The sequence below is a fragment of the Oncorhynchus masou genome, chromosome 31, assembly GCF_036934945.1.
Source record: "Oncorhynchus masou masou isolate Uvic2021 chromosome 31, UVic_Omas_1.1, whole genome shotgun sequence".
NCBI classification, from domain to species: domain Eukaryota; kingdom Metazoa; phylum Chordata; class Actinopteri; order Salmoniformes; family Salmonidae; genus Oncorhynchus; species Oncorhynchus masou.
The window spans coordinates 68,387,859-68,414,358 of record NC_088242.1 but is presented as its reverse complement, the minus strand read 5'-3'; the positions used below and the strand labels follow the sequence as shown (position 1 = coordinate 68,414,358).

Genomic DNA, 26,500 nt, shown 5'->3' with positions numbered 1-26,500 from the left:
ACACACACACACACACACACACACACACACACACACACACACACACGCACACAGGGTTTAATTCAAATGGATTCAGAACCAAGGACATGGCCACTAAAGCTATAACAGTAGAGCTGAGCTGCAGCTAAACCAACTACAGTAGGTCTACAACAGCTGTAACAGTAACCTACACAGCTACAACAGTAGAGTTGTATTCAATCCAACTACAGTCTGATTTTTAAACCTCACCCCTCAACCAGGTTTTAAAGCAGTGTTTCTTTGCCAAGGGTGTAGCATGCATTTGAGCAATATCCCTCCAAACAAACACATACACAGACCCAAACAGACACACACACACACACACACACACACACACAGCTGTGTGTTATATAATCTCCTATGTTTTGGGCTCTCTCTGCAAATAATCCGCTACTTTAAATTATCCACGTCACACTCATGATGATCCTACCATTGTACCAGCCAAAATCATCAGGAAAGCAGGCAGGCCCATCTTACAACCTGGTACCCTATGGGTCTACTCAAGTTGAAATTGAAGTTGGCACACACACACACGCACTATAAAAAATAATCTGGTGTTTTCAACTAATTATTATTAAGTAACTGATTCCACTGCCTTTTTTTAGTTTACTTAACTTCTTGGTCCAAGTGTTACAAAAAAATAAATAAACGTTTGACCAAAAACAGCTTCTGGACGTCAGAACAGCAATCACAAACCTCGATTTGGATGAAGATTTCTACTTCAACGAGTCAGCAGCTGTGGATGTACTGCTCATTCCAGACCAGGCACAAATCCCTGTGACTCGAAAGAGGAAGAGACGGTGCAAAAGAGAAAAAAGAGCGGTCTCCCTGATGAGACTACGACGGCGAGTAAATAAACTGCCTCTACCCTCCGTTCTATTGGCGAACGTATAATAACTAGAGAACAAACTGGACGAGCACCGTTCGAGACTATCCTACCAACGGGACTTGAAGAACTGTTATGTCCTATGTTTCTCGAAGTGGTGACTGAACAAGGTCCTGCCGACTAGGCACACACTGTTTGAATCAACGTTGTTTCCACGTCATTTCAAGAAAATTACATTGAACCAATGTGGAATAGATGTTGAATTGACATCTGCGTCCAGTGGTTGGATAATACATTGCCTATAAAAGTATTCACACCCTTTGACTTCTTCCACATTTTGTTATGTTACAGACTGAATTTAAAATGGATTACATTGAGATGTTGTGTCACTGGCCTACACACAATACCCCATAATGTCAGTGGAATTATGTTTTTGACATTTTTACAAATTAATAAAAAATGTAAAGCTGAAATGTCTTGAGTCAATAAGTGTTCAACACCTTTGTTATGGCAAGCTTAAATAAGTTTTGAAGTAGAGTTTTCCTTAACAAGTCACGTAATATGTTGCATGGCCTCACTCTGAACTAAAAAGACCAGGGAGGTTTTCCAATGCCTCGCAAAGAAGAGCAACTATTGGTAGATGGGTAAAAAAAAAAGCAAACATTGAATATCTCTTTGAGCATGGTGAAGTTATTAATTACACTTTGGATGGTGTATCAATTCACCCAGTCACTACAAAGATACAGGCGTCCTTCCTAGCTCAGTTGACGGAGAGGAAGGAAACCGCTCAAGGATTTCACCGTGAGGCCCACGATGACTTTAAAAGGGGTTTAATGGTTGTGGTAGGAGAAAACTGAGGATGGATTAACAACATTGTAGTTACTCCACAATACTAATGACAGAGTGAAAAGAAGAAAGCTTGTACAGAATAAAAAATATATTCCAAAACATGCATCCTGTTCACATGGCACTAAAGTAAAACTGTAAAAAAAATGGCAAAGAAATTAACTTTAGGTCCTAAACAGTTATGTTTGGGGCAAATCCAACAACACATATCCAACTTTTCATATCATGTTATGGGTATGCTTATCTTCGGCAAGGACTATGGAGTTTTTTATGATAAAAATTAACAGAATAAATCTAAGCACTGGCAAAATCCTAGAAGAAAACCTGGTTCAGTCGATTTGAATCCCACTTTGTAACACAACAAAATGTGGAAAAAGTGAAGGGGTGTGAATAGTTTCTGAAGGCACTTAATAGCCAAGTTATCGTTAATCATGATATATTTATTCCTCGTGTGTCACGCCCTGAATTTAGAGAGCCTTTTTATTCCCTATTTTGGTTAGGTCAGGGTGACATTGTGTTATTATTTTTTATATTATTTGTCTTTTTTTTCTCTCTGCATTGTTGGGAAGGGCCCAGAAGTAAGCATTTCACTGTAAGTCTACACATGTTGTTTACAAAGCATGTGACACAAATTTGATTATTGGATTTGACATACTGTAGGCAAAAATTCAGTCAACTTAAAATGATTTGGTTGCTCAAATTGTCTCATTTCACTGTAAAATCATTACTTACCTTAAAGTGTGGAACTATTTACACATGTTTTAACATACAATGTTTTCATCAATGATGTTACATTGTGCATGTTCATTTATACAGTAATTAATAGTGATGTTAAGTTTGATACCAGAGCTCCATATGTCACAAATTTGATCACATGTCATTTTTTCAAACCATGTGTTCCAAAATATGAGATCCCACAGATTTTCACCATGGTTCCAGTGCTTTCTTCAATTCCAAGCTACTTTCAACCGCTGACCTCTACTAGACACCGTACTTACAAATATACTCAACATTTCTTCACCTGGGACTTGAACTCACAACCTGTTGGGTTACAGCATTCCAGTCTTCCTGCTAAGCCACCATGTCTGTGTCAATAACTGATTTCACCTGTATTGCTACACTTTGTACTTCAAAGTATATCTCAACTATGTTAAAATAGAAAATTATTGCATTTATCATAGTGATTAAGGAGAAACATTAAATATGCACCACAAACATTAGACAACTATACATTAAAACCTACAATTGCTGAAATAAGTAAAACAAATCAATGATGAGAGAATAGATTAAATGAAAATTGAAACAGACACGGTGGAGTAGCAGGAAGCTCAGAATGCCATGAAACAAGAGGTTCAAATCAGGGGAGAAACAATGCCCACTCTCATTGAAGCCATGGAAATTCCTGCAGAACCGCAGTTGGCCTTCAACTGCCGTGGCTTCAATGTGAGGGTTCGGTCGTTCTCCCCTGTTGTAACTAGTTCCACTGCATTTTTTTTTAGGTAAGATGGCCAAATAACAATTTAAAGTTGAATAAATATGAGAAAAAGTGAGCAAAAATAATTTTAAGTTAACTGAATTTTTGCCTACGTTTTCTCAAGTTTTAGCTACATTTGGGCTAACTCATTTATTTTAAAACTTTAATTAATATCGTGCCGTTTATTTTATGAACCTTTCTAGAGCAGGCGTTCCGCTAGCGGAACCCCTCGACAACATTCCGCTGAAGAGGCAGAGAGCAATATTTTTTTGAAATATGTAACTTTCACACATTAACAAGTCTAATACAGCAAATGAACGATAACCATCTTGTTAATCTACCCAATGTATCCGATTTCAAAAATGCTTTACAGCGAAAGCACAACATATGATTATGTTAGGTCACCACCAAGTCAAAAAGACATAGCCATTTTTAGGAGATAGGAGTCACAAAAAGCAGAAATATAGATCAAATGAATCCCTAACCTTTGATGATCTTCATCAGATGACACTCATAGGACATCATGTTACACAATACATGTATGTTTTGTTCGATAAAGTGCATATTTAAATCAAAAAATCTCAGTTTCGTGCAGTAATGTTTTGATTCCAAAACATCTGGTGATTTTGCAGAAATACTCATAATAAACATTGATAAAAGATACAAGTGTTATTCACAGAATTAAAGATAGAAAAGCTATTTTGAAAATCTGAGATAATGCAAACTTGAGAGTAGCTTATTTTCTGTCAGAAATTTTTTTTATGCTAAACTTTTACACAATCCCGGGAAAAGCATAATCTGGGAAAAGCATAATCTGAGAACGGCGCTCAGAGCCCAATCCAGCCACAGAAATATCCGCCATGTTGGAGTCAACAGAAGTAAGAAATAACACTATAAATATTCACTTACCTTTGATGATCTTCATCAGAAGGCACTCCCAGGAATCCCAGTTCGACAATAAATTACTGATTTGTTCTATAAAGTCCATAATTTATGTCCAAATAGCCACTTGTTGTTAGCGTGTTCAGCCCAGTAATCCATCTTCATGAGGCGTGAGCACTTCGTCCAAACAAAAACTCGAAAAGTTCAGTTACAGGTCGTAGAAACAAGTCAAACGATGTATGGAATCAATCTTTAGGATGTTTTTAACATAAATCATCAAGAAGGTTCCAACCTGAGATTTTCATTGTCTGAAGAAAAACACTGGAACGAGAGCTAACTCTGTCGGGAGCACACGTCGCGAGCCTGAGACACTCTGCCAGACCCATGACTCATTCAGCTCCCATTCCCCCCTCCTTTATAGCAAAAGCCTGAAACATGTTTCTAAGGACGGTTGACATCTAGTCTTGACTCCATAGACACTGTGTACTCGGCAGACAAGCTTTGAAAAACTACAAACTTCAGATTTCCCACTTCCTGGTTGGAATTTTCTCAGGTTTTCGCCTGCCATATGAGTTATGTTATACTCACAGACATCATTCAAGCAGTTTTAGAAACTTCAGAGTGTTTTCTATCCAAAACTAATAATAATATGCACATATTAGCATCTGGAACAGAGTAGGAGGCAGTTCACTCTGGGCACGCTATTCATCCAAAAGTGAAAATGCTGCCCCCTATCCCAAAAAGGTTAAATCACTGAACACAACAGGCGCCTATTAGACAGAATAATTATTTTCCTCTTTGACTATGCATTTTTTGCTGTTTTTACTTTCGCCACTAGAAGGCGATCGGCCGATTTCTGGGGGTCTGTACTCACCAAGTTGTTGATTGTTCTTGTGCTTGCCAGTTAGCTAAGCAGAAGGAAGTGACAAGAATAAGGGCTGTCCAGAATGTCTCCTTTCCATAGACGTTGAGAAACGTGGAAGAAAGGAGTGAAGTTAAAGAAGTAATGGTAGTAGGAGTTGAGACACAAGATGATGTTCCTTGTCAACAGAGGAATCCTGACATGTTCCATATTAAGAAGGTGGACATTGTAGCGTTTATTACTTTGGTTATCAACTGCACAGTGCAAACAGAGAGGAAATCGAAGAAAATAGGTTTCATTGTGAGTGCGGCTGAGCGTTTTTTGTGACTAAGAGATTTTTCTGCAGAGGTATTACAAGGAATTATGTTGATGAATGCTCCGTCCTCCCAGGCACCTGAGCCTACAGTGCCTTGCGAAAGTATTCGGCGACCTTTTGCCACATTTCAGGCTTCAAACATAAAGATATAAAACTGTATTTTTTTGTGAAGAATCAACAACAAGTGGGACACAATCATGAAGTGGAACGACATTTATTGGATATTTCAAACTTTTTTAACAAATCAAAAACTGAAAAATTGGGCGTGCAAAATTATTCAGCCCCCTTAAGTTAATACTTTGTAGCGCCACCTTTTTTCCAATTCCTCCTTGCAAAACAGCTCGAGCTCAGTGAGGCTGGATGGAGAGCATTTGTGAACAGCAGTTTTCAGTTCTTTCCACAGATTCTCGATTGGATTCAGGTCTGGACTTTGACTTGGCCATTCTAACACCTGGATATGTTTATTTTTGAACCATTCCATTGTAGATTTTGCTTTATGTTTTGGATCATTGTCTTGTTGGAAGACAAATCTCCGTCCCAGTCTCAGGTCTTTTGCAGACATTTAACATACATTTAAGTCATTTAGCAGACGCTCTTATCCAGAGCGACTTACAAATTGGTGAATTCACCTTCTGACATCCAGTGGAACAGCCACTTTACAATAGTGCATCTAAATCATTAAGGGGGGGGGTGAGAAGGATTACTTATCCTATCCTAGGTATTCCTTGAAGAGGTGGGGTTTCCAAGGTGGTGATTGACCATCCACCATTCCAGAGCAACTGGGCTGAATTTCAATGGTAACCATGGATGAACTTCCCTGGCCCCTGCTGAAGAAAAGGTTTTCTTCCAGCCTGTAGGCCCAAACCATGATGCTGCCACCACCATGTTTGACAGTGGAGATGGTGTGTTCAGGGTGATGAGCTGTGTTGCTTTTACGCCAAACATAACGTTTTGCATTGTTGCCAAAAAGTTCAATTTTGGTTTCATCTGACCAGAGCACCTTCTTCCACATGTTTGGTGTGTCTCCCAGGTGGCTTGTGGCAAACTTTAAACGACACTTTTTATGGATATCTTGAAGAAATGGCTTTCTTCTTGCCACTCTTCCATAAAGGCCAGATTTGTGCAATATACGACTGATTGTTGTCCAATGGACAGAGTCTCCCACCTCAGCTGTAGATCTCTGCAGTTCATCCAGAGTGATCATGGGCCTCTTGGCTGCATCTCTGATCAGTCTTCTCCTTGTATGAGCTGAAAGTTTAGAGGGACGGCCAGGGCTTGGTAGATTTGCAGTGGTCTGATACTCCTCCATTTCAATATTATCGCTTGCACAGTGCTCCTTGGGATGTTTAAAGCTTGGGAAATCTTTTAGTATCCAAATCCGGCTTTAAACTTCTTCACAACAGTATCTCGGACCTGCCTGGTGTGTTCCTTGTTCTTCATGATGCTCTCTGCGCTTTTAACGGACCTCTGAGACTATCACAGTGCAGGTGCATTTATACGGAGACTTGATTACACACAGGTGGATTGTATTTATCATCATTAGTCATTTAGGTCAACATTGGATCATTCAGAGATCCTCATTGAACTTCTGGAGAGAGTTTGCTGCACTGAAAGTAAAGGGGCTGAATCATTTTGCACGCCCAATTTTTCAGTTTACGATTTGTTAAAAAAGTTTGAAATATCCAATAAATGTCGTTCCACTTCATGATTGTGTCCCACTTGTTGTTGATTCTTCACAAAAAAATACAGTTTTATATCTTTATGTTTGAAGCCTGAAATGTGGTAAAAGGTCGCAAAGTTCAAGGGGGCTGAATACTTTCGCAAGGCACTGTATGTAGAGAGTTGACTGAAGGAGTGGGATGGTTGTTTGATTTATTTTTGTAATACAGTATTTCGGGTCCCCCCTTTTTCCCCAAATGTAATCTTTTTTTGTTTCAATACCCTGTATAGTAGGTGGCGGCAATACACCAACAGGTGTAGTCTGCCATAATGTAAAGAAAAATATTTAAAAAATAAGCAGTTTTCAGCTGTTAGCAGATGGCTAGCAGTTTCTTGCTGACAATAAAAACGGATGATTGCCATCATTTTTTCGAGTCATTACTGATTTTTTTTATGTAACAAGTCAAACATTAAACCTAAAACAATTCATGGTAACCTCCTAAACCATTCATTTAGGCTCCGCGTTTATTTGAAAGGGTGTTTATTTGCTGTAATGTGTAATATTGCCTGGCTATTAAAAGGGACAGGTGGCTATTTGAGACTCAGTGTTTAATTGAAGTTTTACGTAAACAAAAGAAAAGTCTGTGGAAGCAGTTACTTAATAGTAATTAGTTGAAACAACTCGTTGTTGCTTTGTTTTTTACAGTACACACACACTTTATCACATTCGCGTTGATAAAAGATAGTAAATGGACTCACTCTGATTGATTGGCAAGACCCACCGAGCGGCAGAGAGTGGTAGGAGTGAGGGGAGCTAGGGGAACCAGGGGATTCAGTGTGCGGCAGCCCGGGCTGGTCCTGCCGTCCTCCCCCTTGCCCGGGCCGGCCTCGCTTGGCGGAGGGCTCGTTGACTGCGGCTGGGCCGGTACCAACTGCATGTCCTCCGGATTAGCGGGTTGTGGAGGCGGCTTTTCTTGGTCCGGGTGGATTTCAGGCGGAGGCTGGGCAGGCAGAGACCCGGTGTCAAGAGGATGTGTGTCTGGATGTTGGTGCTGAGGATGATGAAGGTTCCTGTTGGAGTCCGGGTGATGATGATAATGATGTTGTACTCTTGCCTCGCGCAGATTCCTGTTCTCCCCGAGCAGCTCGTCCACGCGCCGGTCCAGTTCATCAATGCGCAGGCGCTGTGTCTGGATGAGGCTCTGCTGGTTCTGAACTATAGTGGTCAGTTCTCTAAGGTACAGAATTGCCTGGACCGGGTTCTCTAGCAGGCTGGTCCCCTGCAACGCCATGACCAGAGAGAGATAGCGCAAAGGAGAGCGATATTGAGATTATCGAGTGTAGTCTAGGGGAGAGGTAAATTTCTCCTCTCTTCTCCTTTGCTTTTTATGCCTCCATTAGTCCCTCCCTTCGTTGTAACGTTACTCTTCTCTTCTGTTTTTAAACCTATTCTGTTTCTGTGAGAGATGATCAGGTGTAAGAGAAGAGACTATTCCGTTCAAACGGAAAAAAGCAAGAGAGAGACAGGAAAAAATAGATATGATGATCAGATGTAGAGGTACACCTTCCCGTCTTCCCGTGATGAGATTGTCCTCTTCTCCCTTGCGGCCACCGATACCGCTGTGCTGCTGATTGCTGCTGCTGATGACAGTTTTCAGATCCAGATGCGACGCAAAGCGAGTTGGGCGGGGGAGTGTGGCGTCATCACACATGAATGCGCACGCGCACACACTCAGCCTAGCGTGTTTAACACGCCTCTGTATCTATGAGTTATTTACTGTATTTCAGAATTATGCAACACATGCTCTGTCTGTGCACTATAGCCCTTCACATACGCAAGCACTCACGCACCCCCCCCCCCCCCCACACACACACACACATACACAGAGAGAGAGAACCCATATTTATGTTTATTTATTTTCCCTTTTGTACTTTAACTATTTGCACATCATTATAACACTGTACATAGCCTTAATATGACATTTCAAATGTGTCTATTCCTGTGAAACTTGTAAGTGTAATGTTTACTATTCATTCTTGATTGTTTATTTCACTTTTGTTTATTATCTATTTCACTTGATTTGGCAATGTAAACATATGTCTCCCATGCCAATAAAGCCCTTTGAATTTAATTGAATTAAATTGAGAGAGAGAGAGAGTGAGAGAGAGAGAGAGAGAAAGATCTGTATGTGGTTGTTTGTAGTTGTGTCTGTCTCTAGGTCATCATTGGAAGGCCTAATGTTTCAAATAGGTCACCTGGACAAAGTTGAATGAAATCAAGCTGGTGTTTGTAATCCAGTGCTTTATTGTTGTTGCTATGGTAGCCAAGAACTGACTGTTGCCATGGTTACCCCATACTGACTGCGCTGTTGCCATGCGGCTGCTTGATTACAGTCATGTATGTGTGTGTTTGACCTGTCTCCTATCCGTTTGCTCATGATAATAATATTTCAGGTATGTGTGTGATGGGGAGTTGCGAGAGCGAAAGAAAATCCTGTATCCCTGATAGTTTCCATGGTGCAGCAGCAGACAAGATGAAAGATGAAAGGAGCACTTCTCTGTGATATAACACACACTTACCCACGTGCCTATTCCCTTGCCAATCTGCCCTGCAATAATTATCTGTGACCCAGTCACTATCAACCCACACACATCCCATTTCTGGCACCAATGTAGTACACTAACAAATTGCTGTAAATTTACAGCAAACCTTGAACAGTTAGCTACTGTAATTCTATATTACAGTACAGTACTGTAAAGAGCAACGCTTTATAGGAACTTAATGGTATTCTGCTAAATTGTATTGTAATAAAATTACAGCAATTGCTAACAGTGAATAAGTAATTATGTATTACAGCATACCAATTAGTATTTTGTATTTTATATCAATTGCATTTGTAGAGGCCTTAACAAAGGCTACTAAACTGGCAGTGACTACAGGACAAAACAAATCAAAAGGACATGGCTAAACACTCAACCATTATATACTATCATGTTTCAGGTATGACCCAGGTGCAGACAGTGTTGAAAAACTAAAGTTTATTCTTTAAACAAAGCTTTGCAATAGCAATGATTCACCATTTCTAATGATCCGTTGAGAGTGTCAAGACAAAAGTACAAAGGTCTTTTATAGTCAAGATACACCCCTTTCAACCTACATGACGAACAACAGATACATAGAATGTGTCACAAGGTTAAGACTCCAAACGAGAACCATCTCTCCCTGGTACGGTATATAGCAGAAACATTAACCCATGTTCTCTGGAATGCACTTTAGGTTTTATCACCCAAAGACATCGTAAATCTCCTCTGTCAGTGTTATGGCCGATCAATGGCCGATTAGGGCCGATTTCAAGTTTTCATAACATTTGGAAATCGGTATTTTTGTATACCGATTTTGCCGATTTTTTATTTATTTATTTTTACTACTGTATTTAACGAGGCTAGTCAGTAAAGAACACATTCTTATTTTCAATGACGGCCTTGGAACAGTGGGTTAACTGTCTTGTTCAGGGGCAGAATGACAGATTTTTACCTTGTCAGCTCAGGGACTCCACCTTGCAACCTTACAGTTAACTAGTCCAGCGCTCTAACCACCTGCCTCACGAGGAGCCTGCCTGTTACACGAATGCAGTAAGAAGCCAAGGTAAGTTGCTAGCTAGCATTAAACTTATCTTATAAAAAACAATCAATCATAATCACTAGATATAACTACACATGGTTGATGATATTACTAGTTTATCTAGCGTGTCCTGCATTGAATATAATTGATCGTTGCTCCAACGTGTACCTAACCATAAACATCAATGCCTTTCTTAAAATCAATACACAGAAGTATATATTTTTAAACCTACATATTTAGCTAAAAGAAAGGTTAGCAGGCAATATTAACCAGGTGAAATTGTGTCACTTCTCTTGCGTTCATTGCACGCAGAGTCAGGGTACATGCAACAGTTTGGGCCACCTGGCTAATTGCGAAGTAATTTGCCATAATTTTACATAATTATGACATAACATTGAAGGTTGTACACTGTAACAGCAATATTTAGACTTATGGATGCCATCCAGTCCCGTATTTCACTGAAAGAATAAACGTTTTGTTTTCGAAATGATAGTTTCCGGATTTGACCATATTAAAGACCTAAGGCTTGTATTTCTGTGTGTTATTATGTTATAATTAAGTCTATGATTTGATAGAGCAGTCTGACTGAGCGATGGTAGGCACCAGCAGGCTCGTAAGCATTCATTCAAACAGCACTTTCGTGCGTTTTGCCAGCAGCTCTTTGCCAGCTGTTTATTACTTCAAGCCTATCAACTCCAAAAACTAGGCTTGTGTAACCGATGTGAAATGGCTAGCTAGTTAGCGGGGTGCGCGCTAATAACGTTTCAAATGTCACTCGCTCTGAGATTTGGAGTAGTTGTTCCCCTTGCTCTGCATGGGTAACGCTGCTTCGAGTGTCACGCCCTGGCCTTAGTTATCTTTGTTTTCTTTATTATTTTGGTTAGGCCAGGGTGTAACAAGGGTGATGTATGGTTTTTGTCTCATCTAGGGTGTTTTTACTGTCTAGGTTTTTTTGTAGATTTATTGGGTTGTGTTCATTCTAGGTGTTCATGTAAGTCTATGGTTGCCTAGATTGGTTCTCAATCAGAGGCAGGTGTTTATCGTTGTCTCTGATTGGGAACCATATTTAGGCAGCCATGTTCTTTGGGGATTTTGTGGGTGATTGTTTCCTGTCTTTGTGTTCTCTGCACCAGATAGGACTGTTTCTGATTTGCCACGTTTGGTATTTTGTATTTTGTAAAGTGTTCAGTTTTTTCCTTATTAAAAACATGGACACCTACCACGCTGCGTATTGGTCCGATCCTTGCTACACCTCTTCAGAGGAAGAGGAGGAAATTAGCCATGACAGAATCACCAACCAGTACAGGACCAAACAGCGTGGTAACAGGCAGTGGCAGGAGGAGCAGCGCAATCAGGACTTCTGGACTTGGGAGGAGATCCTAGATGGAAAAGGACCCTGGGCACAGCCAGGAGAATATCGCCGCCCCAAAGAAGAGCTGGAGGCAGCGAAGGCGGAGAGGCGCTGGTATGAGGAGGCAGCACGGCGGCGCGGATGGAAGCCTGAGAGTCAGCCCCCAAAAAATTATTGGGGGGGCACACAGGAAGTCTCCCGCCTGTCCAGAGCTGCTAGAGTCTCCCGCCTGTCCAGAGCTGCTAGAGCCGCCAGAGCCGCCAGTCTGCAAGGAGCCGCCAGAGCCACCAGTCTGCAAGGAGCCTCCAGTCTGCAAGGAGCCGCCAGAGCCGCCAGTCTGCAAGGAGCCGCCAGAGCCGCCAGTCTGCAAGGAGCCGCCAGAGCCGCCAGTCTGCAAGGAGCCGCCAGAGCCGCCTGCCTGCAAGGAGCCGCCAGAGCCGGCAGTATGCAAGGAGCCGCCGGTCTGCAAGGAGCCGCCAGAGCCGCCGTTCAGCCAGGATCCGCCAGAGCCGCCAGTATGCAAGGAGCCGCCGGTCTGCAAGGAGCCGCCTGTCCGCAAGGAGCCGCCAGAGCCGCCTGTCTGCAAGGAGCCGCCAGAGCCGCCAGTATGCAAGGAGCCGCCGGTCTGCAAGGAGCCGCCAGAGCCGCCGGTCAGCCAGGATTCTCCAGAGCCGCCAGATCCGCCAGTCAGCCAGGATCCGCCAGTCAGCCAGGATCCGCCAGTCAGCCAGGATCTGCCAGAGGTCCACGTCCCGCACCAGAGCCGCCACCGTGGACAGACGCCCACCCAGAACCTCGGCCGGGAGTCCGCACCTTTGGGGGGGATACTGTCACGCCCTGACCTTAGTTATCTGTGTTTTCTTTATTGTTTTGGTTAGGCCAGGGGCCTGTTGCACAAAACTAGGATAAGGGATTAAGCCAGGATATCTTGGTGATCCTGGCTCAATTGATCCGCAATCCGGTTGCACTAAAGATGGATAGGGGGCAGGAGGATATGTTATGGTATAAATTACCATGGAGATTTATTCTGTGGAGCTAGCCTGCTCCAGACCAGGCTAAATTCCAGGATCTATTTAATCTCATCCCTAATGTCAGTCAGCAGTCACCACAAATGGAAACCAATAGTTATTTCACTGCTCACTATACATTGTTATCACATATAACTAGACCCACTGTTATTTAAACGTTTGTGATCATTAATTTCAATGATTTTGGATAAAAAATGATTTTAGATGATGTTGCTATCATTAGATAATTTACAGTTTCCCATAGACTATAAGGCTATATATAAAATGATTGAATATTAGGGCCACAGAGGGGAAAAAAACACGTCATAATATTGTAACCAGTTGTTTTAAAGGAGGACAGTTGTTAAAATGACAGATGTGGGGCATTTCGTGAAATTGTACTTCAGTATGGTTTCATAAACAAAGACATGCTGATGTGCCAGAATATTAAGTATCACATTGTCATAAGTATCAAAACTGTAAAAACAATATGTAGCTTTTCTGCAGAAAGAACCAGCCTCATAAATGTATGACTTTATCCTTTTTCTTCAGTGTGGCCCTAGTACTCTGTCATATAAACAAATACACATTCCATATGAATATAAAAACACAATGTGTAACATTATGTTCCTTTATTGAATAAGGACAAAACAAAGCAGGTAAACCATCAGCTCCTTTCGAAACTGAAGTCACAGTGACTCTACAAGATGGAAAGCACAGAATCCAAGCATATTATACAAAATGATACATACACATTCAAAGGTCTGTATATAACACACCCTGCATGTCTGCACACTAAAATAAATGCAGGACAAATCCATACACATCAACTGAACAGACAAATGAATGGATGCAGTAGCCTCCCTGCAGCCTTGTATTACACACAGTATACCGCACAAACATCATAAGAGGCCAAATTCGTCAAAAAACGAACCCAAAAAACCCAAATTCCTCTGCCACCGCAGGACATATTTAACCAAAATTGAAAGCACACATACTAACTAAAATAATTCAACACATATTGGTCCCTCAGCAGCCGACCACTGTCGTCATCAGGGAAGATTGCCGGATTGTCCCAGTCCATGGCTGGTGGCACTCTGGGGCCCTCTCCTTCCTCAGGCAGGCCACATTGTGGAGGACAGCACAAGCCACAGTAATATCACATGCCCTAACAGGGCTGACCCTTAATTTGTGAAGGCAGTGAAAGCGTGCCTTCAGGAGGCCAAAGGTCATTTCAACTCTGGCCCTGGTCCTGGCATGGGCATGGTTGTAGGCCTGCTGTGCTTCCTGGGGGTCTGTGAAAGGTGTCAGGAGAAAAGGCTGGCAGCCATACCCCCTGTCTCCCAGCAACACACCAGAGAATTCACCTGTCAACACAAAATCTCATCATTACTACCTCATAAACACAGTGATATTCTTGACACAGCCATGATGGTTATAAATAGGGGTTGTGTGGCTTACCTTGTGATAGGCACTGATAGATTTCAGAGGCCCGAAAGATTCTGGAGTCATGGACTGAGCCAGGCCATTTTGCCACAACATTGCTGATCACACAGTCAGCATTGCAGACCATCTGAAATCATAAGATGAGGAATATTACACCAATCAATGCACATCACTGGCAATGCAGAGTGTTCGTCAATGGACAATATCAAAAAGTTATGTTCACCTGAACATTAATGCTGTGAAAGGATTTCCTATTCACAAAATCGGCCTCATGGGCACCTGAGGGGGCTTTTATCCTTATGTGTGTGCAGTCCACTGCACCAATGACATTGGGGAAACCTGTCACACAAAGTAATGAGTATCCTACTATGTGTTAACAGTTGTCCTGTAATTTGTAGATCCTCTTACCTGCAATCCTATAGAACTCCTCTTTGATGTCACAGAGTCTTCTGTGGCCAGGGAAGGAGATGAAGACATCTGCTAATGCTTTGATAGCCAGACACACACTCCTTATTGTGCGGCAAATTGTGGCCTTGTTCAGCTGTTCTGCATCCCCCACTGAGTACAGGAAGGCTCCACTAGCAAAAAAGCGCAAGGCCACACAAACCATTTGCTCCACACTCAGTGCATGGCTCCGTGCAGTGCGGTGCTTAATCCTGGGACCCAGTAGTCTGCATAGATACCTGATGCCATCTGCAGAAAACCTGTATCTTTCATATAGATGGTCATCAGGGAAGGCCAGTGGGTCCAACCGGTCCCTGAAGACCCTTTCTCGCCTGAAGGCTCTCCTCAGCACAAGTGCTTCTTCATCCACCACATCTTGCACGAATGGGCATGCCATTGTCAGAGCAGAAAGGAACACACAATTTTGGGCCTTCATATAGGCTAGTGGCCACACCTGGTGCTGGGGGGTGGGCAAAAGAGGCGATGCCTTATAACGATGACTTGGTTGTACTGATTGCTGGGAAAATAAAAAAAACCTTAGAAAGATGCCACCGTCCTGTGTGCTCACAATAAGAGCTCATATGTCATGGCTCACTTGACTTTACGAGAATATACCTAATTTTTATTTTGAGCTGTGTCATCTTCTTGGAGCTGGGGGAGGAAAGAAAAATAATGATTAATACATTTGTGTTACAGTTAGCATACAGTGTACATTGAAGGCATATCTCACCTCCCTCTCAAGTTTTTTTTTCTCAAGGTCCAGTTTCCTAATTGTCCTCTTTTTTATTTCGGACTCCAGTGCAAGATTTTCCATCTTTTTCTTCTTGTACTGAATGTCTATGTCTGCCAGTTCTATTTGGCGCCGGAGGTGGTTGCCATACAACTTTCTGATAGCTTGTGAGCTCTGTGAACACAATACAATTAGCGCAGCTGGAATTTGGCAGGATGTGGTGTCCTTTTATTAATACGCACTATGTTGCCAGGCTGGTTTTCCCACTGTATAGCATCTGGGTCCTGTAAAATAAATTAGATTTTTTGATTTTGATGAGGACTCCTCACCATTGTAGAGTAAATAGTACTTTCACAGTCTTAACATGATACCTCATGCCTTCTGGAATCCAGAGAGATGGTCTCCTCCTCATCATCGTCTCCATCATGTGCTGTTGCTGCTGCACTGGGGCCTTCACCCTATCACATTTAATCGGATTCATATTGAAGCTAGTAGACAAGACATGCCAGGCCTACAGTATGCCTTTGATGGAGTACTCACTGGATCAGCATCGTCTGGTGCTTGCGCTGGTGGCTCTAACAGGAACACAGTGCTGCCAGACACTGCAAGGCAATAGGTAAACCAAAGTCAGACAGTCCAAATTGATTCAATATGAATGTGGTTGTATCCCATGTAGAGATGGAAGGACATACCTTGAATGAAGCGGGTGGCATCTTGGGAGGAACCTATGCTCGTCTCTTTCCCCCCAGGGATCCCCTCTAAGACGGGCCTGCCTTTATTTAGCTCCAAGGCCATGTCCTCTGCTGGGGTAAGGTCAGCCTTTGGTGACCCACCACCCGTGCCTTGTCTGTGGGTATTCTTTTTCACTGCTAAAACAGTACAGACAATGTGTGAGCAGGCACCTTCTGGGTACAATATATGCTTGTGCTTTGTTAAATATTAGTCAGGGACCATACCATTCTGCAGAATGTTCTTGTATTTGATTTTGACCTGCTGCCATGTCCGTTTTGGCCCGTTCATGTTTAATCTACACACACACACACACACACACACACACACACACACACACACACACTTAATGGAGTCACACTGCAAAAAATTACTTGGTATTTTTGTCTTGTTTTCAGTAAAAATATCAAAAAATTTATCATAGCTTTATACAGTGTGATGGAGTTACTTTACACAATTTCACTCATATCTGCAGTGCATTTCAATTAAAAATTTAACCGTTTCATAATTACAGTACAACTGCATTTTTGGAGATGTGAATTAAATATTTGAATTGTAATTGTGATGTTTCAGCGGAGCGGTGAGTGTGTAATTGTGCACTACTTACGCATTCAGGCGGTCTGCAATACTTTGCCACGCTTTTTCTCTTTGCTTTATCAGTGTGGCGGTGTTGCCTTTCTTCTTAATTATATCTTTTACCTCCTCGTATGCCTCCATGAGGATTTGTGCTTCCGACGGGGAAAAGTACGCGGCTCTAGTTGCCATGGTAAATCAGTTAATCTGTGATCTGTGGCGGGGTCTATTTGAGTGAGCCGTGAGCGCGCACCTATCCAGGATTGGTTTCACCTGGCTTAATGAATCGGTGTCTGCTCATCCTGGCTTGGTCTTTGTGCAACCAATTAAGCCTGGACGCACATGTTTTGGCTTCATTGAGCTCAGCTGAGTCATTTATCCCGGATGTCTTAATTCTACTTTTGTGCAACAGGCCCCAGGGTGTGACATGGGTGATGTATGTTTTTTTGTCTCATCTAGGGTGTTTGTACTGTCTAGGGGTTTTTGTAGATTTATGGGGTTGTGATCATTCTAGGTGTTTATGTAAGTCTATGGTTGCCTAGATTGGTTCTCAATCAGAGGCAGGTGTTTATCGTTGTCTCTGATTGGGAACCATATTTAGGCAGTCATGTTCTTTAGGTATTTTGTGGGTGATTGTTTCCTGTCTTTGTGTTCTCTGCACCAGATAGGACTGTTTCGGTTTTGCCACATTTGTTATTTTGTAAAGTGTGTTCAGTTTTTTCCCTATTAAAAACATGGACACCTACCACGCTGCGTATTGGTTCGATCCTTGATACACCTCTTCAGAGGAAGAGGAGGAAATCAGCTATGACATCAAGGGTGGCTGCTGTCAATGTGTTCCTGGTTCGAGCCCAGGTAGCGGCGAGGAGAGGGATGGAAGCTATACTGTTACACTGGCAATACTAAAGTGCCTATAAGAACATCCAATAGTCAAAGGTATATGAAATACAAATTGTATAGAGAGAAATAGTTCTATAATTCCTATAATAACTACAACCTAAATCTTCTTACCTGGGAATATTGACGAATCATGTTAAAAGGAACCACCAGCTTTCATATGTTCTCATGTTCTGAGCAAGGAACTTAAACATTAGCTTTCTTACATGACACATATTGCACTTGTACTTTCTTCTCCAACACTTTGTTTTTGCATTATTGAAACCAAATTGAACAGGTTTCATTATTTATTTGAGGCTAAATTGATTTTATTGATGTATTATATTAAGTTAATATAAGTGTTCATTCAGTATTGTTGTAATTGACATTATTACAAATAAATGTAAAAAATTGGCAGATTAATCAGTATTGGCTTTTTTTGATCCTCCAATTATCGGTATCTGTACCGGTGTTGAAAAATCTTCGGTTGACCTCTAGTGACAATATACTGTTTATTTGTTAAATATATTTGTTCCACCCATGAGTGAGAATGCTGTACCCCACAGAATACAGTACATACCATATTTTGTTTCTATTTGTTCTGTAAATCTACAGTAATTTACTGGCTCCCAGTAATTTATTGTAAATCAGTACCATCCCACAGAATACAGTACCACATTCTATTTTTGGAATCTAAAAACCTTTTCCTGGAACAGTAATTTACTGGCTACTGTGCTGCAAGTTATTGACTGTAATTACCACCCCCACAGAATACAATACCATACTGTAGTTTTGGAGCATAAAAAACATTTTGTGGGTGCATGGTGTTGTTGTGGCTTATGAACAAATTTAGAGGCGTGCCTTGTAAGAGGCTATACTTGCTGCACCTGTTAATGAGAGTGCTGTACCAATTTAAGTGACGTGGTAGTAGTTCCCTAATAATTACATGTATATAGGGGACAGATAAGAGTGTCAGCAAGTCTCTAACCTTTAATGGTTGAGCATTTAGCCATATTTGCAAATTTATACAAATCTTCTGAAGCTCTTTCAGGTTGGATGGGGAGCGTCACTGCACAATTATTTTCAGTTCTCTTCAGAGATGTTTGATCGGGTTCAAGTTCGGGCTCTGGCTGGGCCACTCAAGGATATTCAGAGACTTGTCCCAAAGCCACTCCTGCGTTGTCTTGGCTGTGTGCTTGGGGTCGTTGTCCTGTTGGAAGGTGAAACTTTGCACCAGTCTGAGATCCTCAGCGCTCTGAAGTTCGTTTTCATCAAGGACCTCTCTGTACTTTGCTACATTCATCTTTCCATCGTTCCTGACTAGTCTCCCAGTCCCTGCCGCTGAAAAACGTCCCCACAGCATGATGCTGCCAACACCATGCTCCACCATAGGGATGGTGCCAGGCTTCCTCCAGATGTGACGCTTGGCATTCAGGCCGAAAAGTTCAGTCTTGGTTTTGTCAGACCAGAGAATCTTGTTTGTCATTGTCTGAGAGTCCTTTTGGCAAATTCTAAGCGGGCTGTCATGTTCCATTTACTGAGGAGTGGCTTTTGTCTGGCCGCTCTACCATAAAAGCCTGATTAGTGGAGTGCTGCAGAGATGATTGTTCCTCTTCACAGAGGAACTCTGGAAATCTGTCAGAGTGACCATCGGGTTCTTGGTCACCCTCCCCTGACCAAGGCCGTTCTCCCCCAATTGCTCAGTTTGGCAGGGCAGTCAGCTCTAGGAAGAGTCATGGTGTGTCCAAACTTCTTCCATTTAAGTATGATGGAGGCCAATGCTGCATAATTTTTTGGTACCCTTCCCCAGATCTGTGCCTCAACACAATCCTGTCTCGGAGCTCAAAGGACAATTCCTTCGACCTCATGGTTTGGTTTTTGCTCTGACATGCACTGTCAACTGTGAGACCTTATATAGACAGATGTGCGCCTTTCCGAATCATGTCCAATCAATTGAATTTACCACAGGTGGACTCCAACCAAGTTGTAGAAACATCTCAAGGATGATCAACAGAAACAGGATGCACTTGAGCTCATTTTCGAGTCTCATAGCAAAAGGCCTGAACTTGAATTTTTTATAAATTTGCAAAAGTTTCTAAAAACCTGTTTTCGATTTGTCATTATGAGGATTGTGTGTAGATTGATGGGGGGGGGGATGACCTTAATCCATTTTAGAATAGGGCTGTAAAGTATCAAAATGTGGAAAATGGGAAGGGATCTGAGTACTTTCCGAATGTACTCTAAAACACAAAATATTAATTGGTATGCTATAATGTATATTTAGTCATCACTATTACCAATTACAATACAATTTTACAGTTATGTGCTGTTTTGCTGTATATTAACTGTAGAATTCTGCAAATTATGGGGCATTGTGGACACATTTTGTGGGAGTGAAAATAATTGCTAGCTCATTAACATATTTTGCTTTGTAAGTGGTTATATGTGGTTTGATTTGATTAACTGAATTTACCTCAACAGGAGAGGAAAACATCGCCAGATTTAAAGGGAATACAAGGATGAAGTAGCAATATCCTGTTTTTCCTAAATCGCTGATTCCGGGTCTGGTTCATTCTCTGTTCATAGGTTCAACTCTTCCACTTCACATATCCCAAGCAGCATCCCCATACTTGTCGGACAAAGAGAACAGATACTGTATACTGGTTGTTCGGGTGGGATTGGCGTGGGATGTGGGGGTCCATGGGTGGCTTTTGGTCATTTTATTGGATTCCTCATGTCTTCCTCATTGTTAAGAAGAATTATGGTACAAATTAGATTTCAGGTACTATATTTATTGAAAATTATATGAATCCTATAAATTAAAATAGCCATTTGGGGGTAGTCAATTATCTTAATTTCTCAGAGATCACATTATATTTCAACAAAATAATATTTACTGTATGCTAATCTTGTCTTTAAAAATAAAATAAAAAACAATTTCACCTTTATCTAACCAGGTAGGCTAGTTGAGAGCAAGTTCTCGTTTACAACTGCAACCTGGCCAAGATAAAGCAAAGCAGTTCGACACATACAACAACACATAGTTACACATGGAACAAACAAACAGTCAAAAATACAGTAGAAAAGTTGATATACAGTGTGTGCAAATGAGGTAAGATAAGGGAGGCAAGCCACTAAATAGGCCATGGTGGCGAAGTAATTACAATATAGCAATTAAACACTGGAATGATAGATGTGCAGAAGATGAGTGTGCAAGTAGAGATACTAGGGTGCAAAGGAGCAAGATAAATAAACAAATACTCTATGGGAATGAGGTAGTTGAATGGGCTATTTACAGATGGGCTATGAACAGGTGCAGTGATCTGTGAGCTGCTCTGACAGCTGGTGCTTAAAACTAGAGAGGGAGAGATGAGTCTCCAGCTTCAGTGATTTTTGCAGTTTGTTCCAGTCATTGGCAGCAGAGAACTGGAAGGAAAGGCAGCCAAAGGAGGAATTGGCTTTGGGAGTGACCCGTGAGATATACCTGCTGGAGCGTGTGCTACGGGCGGGTGCTGCTATGGTGACCAGTGAGCTGAGATAAGGTGGGGCTTTACCTAGCAAAGACTTGTAGATGACCTGGAGCCAGTGGGTTTGGCGACGAATATGAAGCGAGGGCCAGCCAACGAGAGCGTACAGGTCGCAGTGGTGGGTAGAAAATGGGGCTTTGGTGACAAAGCGGATGGCACTGTGATAGTCTGCATCCAATTTGTTGAGTAGAGTGTTGGAAGCTATTTTGTAGATGACATTGCTGAAGTCGAGGATTGGTAGAATGGTCAGTTTTACGAGGGTATGTTTGGCAGCATGAGTGAAGGATGCTTTGTTGCGAAATAGGAAGCCGATTCTAGATTTAATTTTGGATTGGAGATGCTTATTGTGAGTCTGGAAGGAGAGTTTACAGTCTAACCAGACACCTAGATATTTGTAGTTGTCCACATATTCTAAGTCAGAACCATCCAGATTAGTGATGCTGGACGGGCGGGCAGGAGTGGGCAGCGATCGGTTGAAGAGCATGCATTTAGTTTTACTTCCAGCAGCAAGAGCGACATCATTGATGTATACAGGGAAGAGAGTCGGCCCGAGAATTGAAGAAACCAATGCTGTTGAGTCTGCTAATAAGAATGTGGTGATTGACAGAGTCGAAAGCCTTGGCCAGGTCGATGAATACAGCTGCACAGTAATGTCTCTTATCGATGGCGGTTATGATATCTTTTAGGACCTTGAGCGTGGCTGAGGTGCACCTATCACCAGCTCTGAAACTAGATTGCATAGCGGATAAGGTACGGTGGGATTCGAAATGGTTGGTAATCAGTTTGTTAACTTGGATTTCGAAGACCTTAGAAAGGCAGGGTAGGATAGATATAGGTCTGTAACAGTTTGGGTCTAGAGTGTCTCCCTCCTTGAAGAGGGGGATGATCATGGCAGAGATCGCTTATCTCAGACGATACGAAAGAGAGGTTGAACAGGCTAGTAATAGGGGTTGCAACAATTTCGGCAGATAATTTTAGAAAGACAGGGTCCAGATGGTCTAGCCCGGCTGATTTGTAGGGGTCCAGATATAGCAGCTATTTCAGAACATCAGCTATCTGGATTTGGGTGAAGGAGAAATGGGGAGGCCTGGGTGAGTTGCTGTGGGGGGTGCAGGGCAGTTGACAGGGGTATGGGTAGCCAGGTGGAAAGCATGGCCAGCCGTAGAGAAATGCTTATTGAAATTCTCAATTATAGTGGATTTATCGGTGGTAACAATGTTTCCTAGCCTCAGTGCAGTGGGCAACTGGGAGGAGGTACTCTTATTATCCATGGACTTTACAGTGTCCCAGAACATTTTGGAGTTTATGTTACAGGACACACATTTCTGTTTGAAAAAGCTAGCCTTAGCTTTCCTAACTGCCTGTGTATATTGGTTCCTAACTTCCCTGAAAAGTTGCATATTCAAGCTATTCGATGTTAATGCAGTATGCCACAGGATGTTTTTGTGCTGGTCAAGGGCAGTCAGGTCTGGAATGAACCAAGGGCTATATCTGTTCCTGGTTCAACATTTTTTGAATTGGGACGTGCTTATTTAAGATGGCGAGGAAGGAACTTTTAAAGAATAACCAGGCATCCTCTACTGATGGGATAAGGCCAATATCCTTCCAGGATACCCGGGCCAGTTCGATTAGAAAGGCCTGCTCGCTGAAGTGTTCAAGGGAGTGTTTGACAGTGATGAGGGGTACCTGGTAGGTTCATTGATAATTTGTGTGAGATTGAGGGCATCAAGCTTAGATTGTAGGATGGCTGGGGTGTTAAGCATGTCCCAGTTAAGGTCACCTGGCAGCACAAGCTCTGAAGATATATGGGGGGCAATCAATTCACATAGGGTGTCCAGGGCACAGCTGGGGTCAGAGGGTGGTCTATAGCAAGTGGCAACGTTGAGAGACTTGTTTCTGGGGAGGTGGATTTTTAAAAGTAGAAGCTCAAATTGTTTGGGTACAGACGTTGATAGTAAGACAGAACTCTGCAGGCTATCTCTGCAGTAGATTGTAACTCTGCCCCCTTTGGCAGTTTTATCTTCTCTGAAAATGTTATGGTTAGGGGTGGAAATTTCAGGGGTTTTGGTGGTTTTCCTAAGCCAGGATTCAGACACGGCTAGGACATCCGGGTTGGCAGAGTGTACAAAGGCAGTGAATAAAAAAATCTTAGGGAGGAGGCTTCTGATGTTAACATGCATGAAACCAAGGCTTTTACGGTTACAGAAGCCAACAAATGAGAGCGCCTGGGGAATAGGAGTGGAGCTAGGCACTGCAGGGCCTGGATTAACCTCTACATCACCTGAGGAACAGAGGAGGTGTAGGATAAGGGTACGGCTAAAGGCTATAAGAATTGGTCGTCTAGTTCGTTTGGAACAGAGAGTAAAAGGAGCAGGTTTCTGGGCACGGTAGAATAGATTCAAGGCATAATGTACAGACAAAGGTACGGTAGGATGTGAATACATTGGAGGTAAATACAGAATACATCTGTTTGTAAATATAGAAACGATTTCATAACAATCCGAGATGGTGGGTGTCAAAATCCTCCTTCTTGTGCTTTTTGAGGTGGAATGACTCTAACGTTAAAATTCATGGCTTTCTGTCACTTTAAGTACCAGAACCTATCACGCGGTAGGACTATGCGGAAGTAGACAGACCCCTGTGAGAAACTAGCCAGAATAAGGATTATCCACAATAGTGGAATTTGCGGTATGCCTTCAAAATACAAGTCCCCCATTGAAACTGATCCAAAGGGACACAAATAGTGGAATAATGCCATATTTGGTGTAGATAGTGCTAAACAAGTTTGGAATGTTGTTATATAACTTCAAAATAAATACAATTATTCATTAATTAGGCAATAAAATGTTTGTTTTTTAAGTTTCAAATCCCAGTGTGGATTTATTAGACTGCATAATTGCATTGGGAGCATATATACACTGAGTGTACAAAACGTTAAAAACACCTTCCTAATATTGAGTTGCACCCACAGGAAACTGCTGAGCATTAAAAACCAAGCAGCGGTGCAGTTCTTGACACAAACTGGTGATCCTGGGCTCCTGAGTGGCGTGGTGGTCTAAAGCACAGCATCTCAGTGGAAAAGGTGCCACTACAGTCTGGTTCAAATCCAGTTATAATCACATCCAGCTGTAAAAAAGAATTTGTTCTGAACTGATTTGCCTAGTTAAATACAAGTCAGAACTATCATAACCCATTCAATGGGCCTTATATATTTTGTCTCAAGACTTAAAAATCATTCTTTAACCTGTCTCATCCCCTTCATCTACACTGATTAAAGTGGGTGTAACAAGTGACATCTAAACAGCTAAAAAAGAAACGTCCCTTTTTCAGGACCCTGTCTTTCAAAGATAATTAGTAAAAATTCAAATAACTTCACAGATCTTTATTGTAAAGGGTTTAAACACGGTTTCCCATGCTTGTTCAATAAACAATCAATGAACATGCACCTGTGGGAAGGTCGCTAAGACACTAACAGCTTACAAAAGGTAGGCAATTAAGGTCACAGTTAGGAAAACTTAGGACACCAAAGAGGCCTTTTTACTGACTCTGAAAAACACCAAAAGAAAACTGCCCAGGGTCCCTGCTCATCTGCAAGGAGGCATGAGGACTGCAGATGTGGCCAGGGCAATAAATTGCCATGAACTTACTGTGAGACACCTAAGACAGCTCTACAGGGAGACAGGACGGACAGCTGATCATCCTCACAGTGGCAGACCACGTGTAACAACACCTGCACAGGATCAGTACATCCAAACATCACACCTGCGGGACTGGTACAGGATGGCAACAACAACTGCCCAAGTTACACCAGGAATGCACAATCCCTCCATCAGTGCTCAGACTGTCCGCAATAGGCTGAGAGAGGCTGGACTGAGGGCTTGTAGGCCTGTTGTAAGGCAGTTCCTCTCCAGACATCACCGGCAACAACGTCGCCTATGGGCGTAAACCCTCCGTCGCTGGACCAGACTGGACTGGCAAAAAGTGCTCTTCACTGACGAGTTGTGGTGTTGTCTCACCAGGGGTGATGGTCGGATTTGCGTTTATTTTAGAAGGAATGAGTGTTACACAGAGGCCTGTACTCTGGAGCAGGATCAATTTGGAGGTGGAGGGTCAGTCATGGTCTGGGCGGTGTGTCACGGCATCATCGGACTGAGCTTGTTGTCATTGCAGGCAATCTCAATGCTGTGTGTTACAGGGAAGACATCCTCCTCCCTCATGTGGTACCCTTCCTGACATGACCCTCCAGCATGACAATGCAATCAGCCATACTGCTCGTTCTGTGCGTGATTTCCTGCAAGACAGGAATGTCAGTGTTCTGCCATGGCCAGAAAAAAGCCCGGATCTCAATCCCATTGAGCACATTTGGAACTTGTTGGATTGGAGGGTGAGGGCTAGGGCCATTCCTCTCAGAAATGTCCGGGAACTTGCAGGTGCCTTGGTGGAAGAGTGGGGTAACATCTCACAGCAAGAACGGGTAAATCTGGTGCAGTCCATGAGGACGAGATGCACTGCAGTACTTAATGCAGCTGGTGGCCACACCAGATACTGACTCTTGCTTTTGATTTTGACCCCCCTTTGTTCAGGGACACATTATTCCGTTTCTGTTAGTCACATGTCTGTGGAACTTGTTCAGTTTATGTCTCAGTTGTTGAATCTTGTTATGTTCATACAAATATTTACACATGTTAAGTTTACTGAAGATACACGCAGTTGACAGTGAGAGGATGTTTATTTTTTTGCTGAGTTTATAAGATTTCATAGCTTTCACCTGAATTGTCTATGTCATGGAAAGAGCAGGTGTTCTTAATGTTTTGTCCACAGTGTATAAGCGGTGTACAGCCTTACCCATGTGGTATCAGCCGACTCAGTGACACCCACAAATATTAGTGTCATAGCTCTTATTGCAGAACTTGACTGTGGGAATCACCTCACCACTCAGTCTATTGTGGGTATTGAATATTAATATTGGACTGTAAAGCCTAACCTACAGAACATTCCAACCTAGTTTAACATTATCTAGTCTAAATACGGCATTAAATCCTCTTTGTATCCTAATGAATAAGTTTCAACGGGTGACATGTATTCCACTATTATGGCTTATCGTTATTGTGGCTGTAGTTTCATGCTGAGACACAGAGGGTCGTTGTGTTTTAGCGGAGAATAATAAACAAGCAACTGTCAGATAGGGCAACAAGTGATATATGTTTCAGTAAGATTGGATTTTTAGTATTTATAGCAATGGTTATCAACTGGCCTGCAAGGATGGAACGTAAGTTGCAGAAAATGGATGTGGTGGTGGCAGATGCAGAGTG

General features: G+C 42.3%; 2 protein-coding genes and 2 long non-coding RNA genes across 5 annotated transcripts in view; all 4 read right to left on the bottom strand.

Annotated features, from left to right (window-relative positions):
- Positions 1–8,744, bottom strand: part of LOC135524323 (IQ motif and SEC7 domain-containing protein 3-like) — a 51,646-nt gene extending 42,902 nt beyond the window's left edge. Inside the window, 1 exon segment of the mRNA XM_064951779.1 lies at positions 7,643–8,744. Within this exon segment, the coding sequence (XP_064807851.1) occupies positions 7,643–8,175 (533 nt within the window). The 5' untranslated portion in view covers positions 8,176–8,744.
- A 4,736-nt stretch (positions 8,745–13,480) lies between these two features.
- Positions 13,481–15,155, bottom strand: LOC135524333 (putative nuclease HARBI1). Its single transcript, XM_064951790.1, has 4 exons — positions 14,718–15,155; positions 14,533–14,648; positions 14,325–14,436; positions 13,481–14,230 (listed from the first exon to the last, which is right to left on the bottom strand). The coding sequence occupies exons 1-4, from the start codon at positions 15,148–15,150 to the stop codon at positions 13,893–13,895; spliced, it is 999 nt and encodes a 332-aa protein (XP_064807862.1). The 5' UTR covers positions 15,151–15,155; the 3' UTR covers positions 13,481–13,892.
- A 360-nt stretch (positions 15,156–15,515) lies between these two features.
- On the bottom strand, positions 15,516–16,047 carry LOC135524339 (uncharacterized). The gene is made up of 4 exons (XR_010452929.1): positions 16,024–16,047; positions 15,855–15,941; positions 15,726–15,767; positions 15,516–15,657 (listed from the first exon to the last, which is right to left on the bottom strand). It is a non-coding gene; the product is annotated as an uncharacterized LOC135524339 (long non-coding RNA).
- Position 16,048: 1 nt separating this feature from the next.
- Positions 16,049–16,862, bottom strand: LOC135524338 (uncharacterized). Of its 2 annotated transcripts, XR_010452928.1 has the most exons (4): positions 16,820–16,862; positions 16,440–16,510; positions 16,176–16,352; positions 16,049–16,085 (listed from the first exon to the last, which is right to left on the bottom strand). It is a non-coding gene; the product is annotated as an uncharacterized LOC135524338 (long non-coding RNA). The 2 variants fall into 2 exon arrangements; XR_010452927.1 differs by lacking the exon at positions 16,820–16,862 and having other exon boundaries at positions 16,440–16,783.
- Between the last annotated feature and the right edge of the window lie 9,638 nt (positions 16,863–26,500).